Source organism: Hyla sarda, chromosome 1 (assembly GCF_029499605.1).
Source record: "Hyla sarda isolate aHylSar1 chromosome 1, aHylSar1.hap1, whole genome shotgun sequence".
NCBI classification, from domain to species: domain Eukaryota; kingdom Metazoa; phylum Chordata; class Amphibia; order Anura; family Hylidae; genus Hyla; species Hyla sarda.
In genome coordinates this window covers 599,569,535-599,578,203 of record NC_079189.1, presented here as the reverse complement: position 1 = coordinate 599,578,203, position 8,669 = coordinate 599,569,535, and the positions used below count along the sequence as shown (strand labels likewise).

At 40.5% G+C, this 8,669-nt stretch overlaps 1 protein-coding gene across 1 annotated transcript; it reads left to right on the top strand.

The window, feature by feature from the left end:
• The first annotated feature begins 267 nt into the window (after positions 1 to 267).
• LOC130296316 (gastrula zinc finger protein XlCGF26.1-like) lies at positions 268 to 3,872 on the top strand. Its single transcript, XM_056547719.1, has 2 exons — positions 268 to 421; positions 2,050 to 3,872. The coding sequence occupies exons 1-2, from the start codon at positions 295 to 297 to the stop codon at positions 3,414 to 3,416; spliced, it is 1,494 nt and encodes a 497-aa protein (XP_056403694.1). The 5' UTR covers positions 268 to 294; the 3' UTR covers positions 3,417 to 3,872.
• Positions 3,873 to 8,669: the final 4,797 nt, after the last annotated feature.

The window sequence follows — 8,669 nt, the reverse complement described above, 5'->3', positions numbered from 1 at the left end:
GCAGTGATGAGCAGTATATGAAGGACATTCCTTCAGGGAAAGATCTTATCTATGCTACAGACATAAAGGAAGAAGAAGAGACAGATGTGAGTGGTGATGAGCAGTATAAAAAGGACATTCCTACAGGGAAAGATCTTAACTCTATTAATACTCCAGACAAAAGGGTAAAAGAAGAAGAGACAGATGTGAGGGGCAATCAGCAGTATAAAGAGGACATTCCTACAAGGAACGATCTGATCTATATACATAAGGGTAAAAGAAGAAGAGACAGATGTGCGCGGTCATGAGCAGTATATGAAGGACATTCCTACAGGGAAAGATCTGAACTATATTAATACTACAGACATAAAGGAAGAAGAGGAGACAGATGTGAGCAGTGATGAACAGTATAAAGAGGACATTCCTACAGGTTATTGTCCAGGTGAGTAGTAACCATTAAATGCAGAGTGGAGTCACAGATGTTATTTAGTCAGTTTCAAAGGGAATTTCTAAAAAATTCAAAAAATTGGTGTACATCTGCTGTTACTTTTTATTCTGTACATTTCCTATTCAGCCTAAAAATAAATAAAATATGGGTAAAAATGTGACATTGCTGATGAGGAAAAAGTATTTTCACAATTTTTGGACAGATGAGCTATTAACTCCAATTATATATAGAAGAAAGAAAGAGATAGAAGATTTGCTGAAATAAAAGCAACAGCTGCAGACTTATAGATGGTTCAGCTCCTGTGCACATCCTAGACTAAATAACAACTACTAACAGTAGCTAATCCTAACAGTAGTAAAATGAAAACATTTTTTGGATGCTTTAGTTTTTACATTGTACTTTAGAGTAAAGTTGACGTCCTCTTTATTCTATGGGTCGATAAGATTAAAGTCATAGATGAAATTGTACTGACACATAGAATAAAAAAAAGTACAGTGACCCCTCGACCTACGATGGCCCTGACATACGATAATTTCAACATGCGATGGCCTCTCAGAGGTCATATTGAAGGCAGCATCAACATACGATGCTTTTTTATGTCGGGGCCATCGTATAAATGGCTATCCGGCAGCGCAGACTGCTTCAGCTGCCACCGGATAGCCGTTTACGGTGCCCCATGAGCTCCGGTGATGTCTCTTACCTGTCCTCGGGGCTCCGGCGCGTCCTCTTTGGGATCCCCTGCATCGTCGGCGCTCTCCATCGACATAATCACGTCGCTGCGCACGCCGTCCCGTCTTCCAATAGGAGCGGCGTGCGTAGCAACGTGATGGCGGCGATGGAGAGCACGGATGCCGGGGAAGCAGATGCCTTGCCGGAGCGTCGGGGACACCTAGGGGACGCGGCGACAGCGATGGACGGCGACATCCAGGGCAGCGGTGACGGTACAACTTCCTCTAACAGTGAGTACAACTTCCTCTAACAGTGGTCTACAACCTGCGGACCTCCAGAAGTTGCAAAACTACAACACCCAGCATGCCCGGACAGCCAACGGCTGTCCGGGCATGCTGGGTGTTGTAGTTTTGCAACATCTGGAGGTCCGCAGGTTGTAGACCACTGTCCTAGACTTTACATTGCACTGATCCCTCAACATGCAATGGTTTCAACAATTGATGGTCCATTTGGAACGGATTACCATCGTATGTTGAGGGACCACTGTATTGTAAAAACTAAAGCATCCAAAATTACATATTTTTCAATTTTCCAGTATACTTTATGGTAACATGAAGGGTGTCAGTACAAAGTACAATTGGTCTTGCAAAATACAAGCCCTCGTATTGGTCTGTGAATGGGTATGAGTGGTGGTTTTAAGAAGGCGAGAAGAAAAAGAAAAAATGATCACTGCGATCTCAGTCTTACTGCAGGAGATGGGGGAGAGAAGATTATTAGATCAGATAGTGAGAATGTTCTATGATGTCAAATAATGAAATAATTCAGCACTAATTGTACATGTGACTGACTGACTGTACATGTGACTGACTGTACATGTGACTGACTGTACATGTGGGCAAAATGTTTAAGGTTCTATTACTGATAAATAACATAAACTGTTTTATCCTTGGCAGATGACAGTACCAGGAGATCAGAGGAGAATCTTATATCTTCATATTATAAAGCAGATGATCATACCACACAAGATACACAGAGAATTCACACAGAGGAGAAGCAATTTTCATGCCAAGAATGTGGGAAATGTTTTATTTTCAAATCACAGCTTGATAGACATGTGAGAACTCACACAGGGGGGAAGCCATTTTCATGTCAAGAATGTGGGAAACGTTTTACTATGAAATCACATCTTGTTCAACATCAGAGAATTCACACTGGGGAGAAGGCATTTCCATGTCAAGAATGTGGAAAATGTTTTACTATGAAATCATATCTTGTTGACCATCAGAGGATTCACACAGGGGAGAAACCATTTTCATGCCAAGAATGTGGGAAGTGTTATAGGCAGAAAGTAAATCTTATTCGCCATCAAGAAATTCACACTGGGGAGAAGCCATTTTCATGTTCTCAATGTGGGAAATGTTTTACTTTGAAATTAAGGCTTGTTGCACATCTGAGAGTTCACACAGGAGAGAAGCCTTTTTCATGCCAAGAATGTGGGAAATGTTTTACAGTTGAATCAAACCTCGTTGAACATCAGAGAGCTCACACAGGAGAAAAGCCATTTTCATGTCTAGAATGTGGGAAATGTTTTTCTATAAGAAAAAATCTTCTTGACCATGAGAGGATTCACACAGGAGAAAAGCCATTTCCATGCTTAGAATGTGGCAAATGTTTGAATCCAAAATCAGCTCTTGTTAAACATCAAAAAACTCACACAGGAGAGAAGCCATTTTCATGCTCAGAATGCGAAAAATGTTTCAGGGAGAGAACAGATTTGATTCGCCATCAAAGAATTCACACAGGCGAGAAGCCATTTTCATGCTTAGAATGTGGAAAATGTTTTTCGGAGAAAGGAAAGCTTGTTGAACATCATAGAACGCACACAGGGGAGAAACCATTTCCATGCTCAGAATGTGGGAAATGTTTTTATCTGAAATCAAAGCTTGTTGAACATCAAAAAACTCACACAGGAGAAAAGCCATTTTTATGCTCAGAATGTGGAAAATGTTTTAGGGAAAGAACAGCTTTTATTCGCCATCAAAAAATTCACACAGGCGAGAAGCCATTTTCATGCTCAGAATGTGGAAAATGTTTTTTGGAGAAAAGAAAGCTTGTTGAACATCATAGAATTCACACAGGAGAGAAGCCATTTTCATGCCAAGAATGTGGGAAATGTTTTGCTGTGAAATCACGTCTCGTTCTACATCATAGAACTCACACTGGGGAGAAGCCATATTCATGCTCAGAATGTGGCAAATGCTTTACTCAGAAATCACATCTTGTTGAACATCAGAGAATTCACACACGGAAGAAGTCATAATAACCAGAATGTGGGAAACGTTTTTATCCACAAATCACATCTTCATAAATACCAAATAATTCAGGCAGTGAAGCAGCCTTTTTTAATTTAACTTTTTTATTGGCAAATAATACAGTAAAATAATTAACACAATTGTTACAGTAAAGCCATTTAGAGGAATAAATTATGATTGAAAATGCCTGTTATATAAGAAGCAAAATGGGGGGAATTTTATTATTTTCTTTACACTTGTTTTTGTGTTTATAAGTTGCATTTATTGCGTAGTGAACATGGTTGCAGGTTTTTTTTTTGTGACTTTTCATCTACCACACTTTCTTAGTGTGGGTCTACTTTTCTGGCAGATGCAGTGGATAGTAATTTTTGGGCAAAATATTTGCCCAAGTGGCCGTATTTTGTGCAGACACACACAAATCCAATAGTATGCTATTTGTTTGTTGTGTATTTCTCGCATACTTAATGGGGTACTCCACTGCCCCAGTGTTCAGAATATTTTGTTCCAAATGCTGGGTGCGGGCTGTGGGGTCGTGACATCACGCCACGCCCCTCGAGATGTCACACCACACCCTTCGAGATGTCACACCACACCCCTTCAGTGCAAATCTATGGGAAGGGGCGTGTGAAAAAAATCACAAATAATTAGTAAATTGACTAGAAACACTGTGTTACATTGTGATTTACATGTGAATAAAACACAGAGGATTATTCAAAGGAAATCCTGAGTGCCGAGGTTTCTTTTTCTTTTCTTTTTTTTTTCTTTTGTAAAATTTTTACATACAAAATATCTTTCACAACATTTCAATTCACAATTATTATTTAGGCACAATCCTAACATACAAAGTATCTAAACAATTGCAAAATTTCCAAAAGTTGCGTCAGTGAAAAGAGATGGCTCTCAAACCATGGAGATGCACAAAAATAACTTTTTTTTTTTTTAACGAAAAATACATTTTATAGTGTCACTGTAATGAACCATTCTAAAAAGTATATGTATTAGGTTTCGCCATAATTGTACTGACCTGCAGAAGAAAATTGCCATGGCATTTGTAAGCACTCCTTGTTCTGTGCTAATTTTGACATGCAGAAAGTCTAATAAAGCAGAGCCTCCAGTGGTGACCCCAGGGTGCCGGAACTCATTTGGTATTGGCAACCCCACTTGACAGATGGCACGAAGCACGCACGTTATCTCTCACTCTTCCAAGCACTCACCTCTACTGTTCCGGCCTTCTGGCTTTTGATCTGCAGAGTAATTTCTATAGATCCGGAAGGATGTCCGGGCAGTTTTACGCAGCGCACATTCACTTATTTATTTATATGGTTTTTGTCACTGTGCTCACGTTTGTGTTCTTTATGTGTCACAAGAATTTGGTAGGGTGCGGTTGCCCTTCTGGGTGTTCCTCCTGCCGATCTAGAGGACGTGTGTCACCTCCCTGCCATACCCCGTGGTATTCCTGCTTTGGCATGAGTACCAAACCGGTTTTATTGGTTCCTTCGTGGCAACCTGGTTAACGCCTAGTTGCCCCCCGGGAACACTTTTAGGTCCCTGAGTAGCTTTGTCGAAAAGGGACATTGTTCCTGGAGCCTCGCAGGTGCCTTAAGGCTTGGAGGTTAAGGGTTTTGTTGGGTGGGGGGGGCCTCTCTCCTTTCGGTGAAGGGCTTGTGATGGACTGCATCCTCATGCACGGTTTTTGTGTGAACACGTTTGCACTTTTTACTTGCACTTGGGTGATTTGAGAGCACCAACCTCAGCTTTACAGAGTACTACCCGGCACAGGAGTAAATCTGGAAAAACTCCAACCTTTATGGCTCATTCACATAAGCGGGTTTCCTTTCAAACTTGTATTTCCTGCTGCAAATTTTAAAGGGGGCGGGGTCTCTGTGGCCTGTCAGCAGAAGATTTTTTTTAGCAGCGGGTTTACGCTGTTGAAAATCCGCCACAGACCCTATTGACTTCAAAAATGGCCAACAAATTTTTGCTGGCAGCCAGTGGAGAGCCGCCGTCTTTCGAACTCACAGCAGGTTTGAAAGGAAATCCGCTCATGTGAACAAGACCTTTAGAGTACGTTCACACGTGCATATTTTCTGCTGCAGGTCTGCCGTAACAGATTTTGCTACCCATTTAGGTCAACGGCAGCAAAAATACGCATGTGTAAACGTATCCTTAGAGCAGGGTCACATAAGGCTCAGTACGTAGTGATTTTTTAATCAGTACATGAAGCACAATCACTTTCGGATGGAAGCTATAAAGTCGTTAACCAATCTTATTTTGCCGGAAGATTTCCTGACTACCTTGGATCTCAAGGAAGCCTTCCTCCATATTCCCAACCATCCTGGATCCGGAAGATTTTTGAGGATCGCATTCTAGGTCAAGGGAGTCTTAAAACATTTTCAGTTTGTAGCCCTCCGGTTTGGCATTTCTTCAGCCCCACACACTTTTACAAAAGTGGTGGTCTCAGTGGAGGCAGTTCTTACCCCTTAAGGACAAGGCCGATTTTATTTTTTCATTTTCGTTTTTAACTACTTGCCTTCTAAAAATCATAACTCTATTATATTACCTTCCACAGACCCATATGAGGGCTTGTTTTTGCGTCACCAATTTTACTTTATAATGACATCACTTATTTCACCATAAAATGTACGGCGCAACCAAAAAAATATTGTTTATGTGGGAAAACCGCAATGTAGCAAATTTTTCTATTTTTTTTAAGTTTTCATGCTGTACACTTTACAGTAAAAATGACATCTTTATTCTGTGGGTCAATACAATTAAAATGATACCCATGTTATATGCCTTTTTAGAATTGTACCGCTTTAAAAAAATCTCAAACTACTTTAACAAAATTAGTATGTTTGAAACTGCTCTATTTTGACCACCTATAGCTTTTCCTATTTTACTGTATACAGGGAGGTATGAGGGCTCATTTATTGCGCTGTGATCTGTAGTTTGTATCGGTACCACATTTGTTTATATTTAAGTTTTTTTATAAAAAAAAATTTGGGAATAAAATATTTTTACATTTACGCCTTTCACCATATGAGATTGAGAAAGCAATATTTTTTGATAGTTCAGATTTTTACACATGCGGCAATACCAAACATGTTTATTAATTAATTTTTTATTCTTTTTTGGGGGTAAAATGGGAAAACTAATTATTTACATTTTTATTGAGGGAGGGGATTTTTTCACATTTTTTTTTTTTTTTTACACTATAATAGTCTCCATAGGGGACTATTTGTAGCAATCATTTGATTGCTAATACTGTTCAGTGCTATGCATAGGGCATAGCACTGATCAGTGTTATCGGTCATCTTCTGCTCTAGTCTGCTTGATCTCAGACCAGAGCAGAAGACCCCAGGAGACGGATGGAGATTCCCTCACCTTCCTCCGTCCGTCTCCTGGGGTCTTCTGCTCTGGTCTGAGATCGAGCAGACCAGAGCAGAAGATGACCGATAACACTGATCAGTGCTATGCCCTATGCATGACACTGAACAGTATTAGCAATCAAATGATTTCTACAAATAATCACCTATGGAGACTATTAAAGCTTTAAAAAAGAATGTGAAATATCCCCTCCCCCCAATAAAAATGTAAATCATCCGCTGCAGGTGATCCCATCATCCAATTAAAGTACCCCACTGCCGGAGATGCCGTGATCTATATTGATCACTGCATCTGACGTTAAAGGAATACTCCGGTGCTTACACATCTTATCCCCTATCCAAAAGACCCCCGGGATCTTGCACGCGCACCCCCGTTTGTAATCAGTCCCCGGAGCGTGTTCGCTCCATGTCTGATTACCGACGACCACACGGCCGGCGGCGTGTGACGTCACGCTCTGCCACTCAATGCAAGCCTACGGCAGGGGGCGTGATAGCTGTCCCCAGCGGCGGAACTCACGCGGTCAGGTATCTTATCCCCTATCCTTTGGATAGGGGATAAGATGTGTAAGCACCGGAGTACCCCTTAAATGGCGGACATCCACATGATTGCGGATGTCGGCCATTACCGGCGGCTCCCTGGCTGCTGAAAGCAGCACTCCAGGCTGCACTTTCTGTGTTTGGACCTCGGTCCTAAGTCTGTGTATAAGATGCGGGAAAATGTGCTCTTGGGCTTTTTTAAGCACAATTAAAACATAGATAACTTAATTTTTTTTAAACAAAGTATATTAGAAATATTTTTTATTTACCATAAGGAGTGCAATAGCAAAAATTTATTTTAATGAGAGTTACCCTTTAACCCCGTAGAGGGACTGAAGGGAGGATGTCCATTTAATCCCCAAATAGGAAAAACCAGAGAAAGTCTTTAAAGCCAAACGTATGGGCAATAGACTGTTGTGTAAGAGGCGGGACATTACAATAGAGTATCTCAGATTTCGTTATATTTACACGTAGCTCCAACCACTGGGCGAAATCATCACAAAGTTGAAAAATATTCAGCAAGGACACAAGGGGATTCGTAAGAGTCAACAAGTGGCCATCTTCAAAAAGTTTCACCTTATACACAGACGAGCCAATTGTTGTGCAACTGATGTCAGGATGATCCCTAATCAACTCTGCCAAAAGCTTTATCACTAACGCGAAAAGAGCTGGCGACAAGTATGCAGTCGGCGCTGAGTACAAATTAGTCAAAATCAGAATAAAGGGACCCAAGAAACCAAATTTAGACAACAGTGCGAACAGGTAAGGCCAAGACACACAATCAAATATATATGAGGGTGCACTGTGGGGCATTATATATATATGAGGGTGCACTGTGGGGCATTATATATATGAGGGGGACACCGAGGGCACATTTTTATATGAGAAGAACAGGAGGGCAATATATATATTGCCTTATGTTCTTCTCATATAAAAATGTGCCCTCTGTGTCCCCCTCATATTTACGATGCCTCCTAATTTTTTAAATATGCCCTCGTGCCCCCTCATAAGCCCTTTTGTGTCCCCTTATGTATAAATAAATAATAATGCCCACTGTGTCCTCTCATTTGTAAATATGCCTCCTTATTATAATATTGTACGAGGGCTCCCTTTTTGTGTCATGATCTGTAGTTTTTAGCTTTACCATTTTTGTCTTTTTTTATGTTATATAAAGTGACCAAAAATCATCAATTCTGGACTTTGGCATTTTTTTATGTTTACGCCAATGACCGTGTGGTTTATTTAATTATTGTTATATTTTAATAGTTCGGACATTTACGCATGAGGCGACACCACGTTTATTTTTATTTACATTATTTTATTTTAAAAATGGGTAAA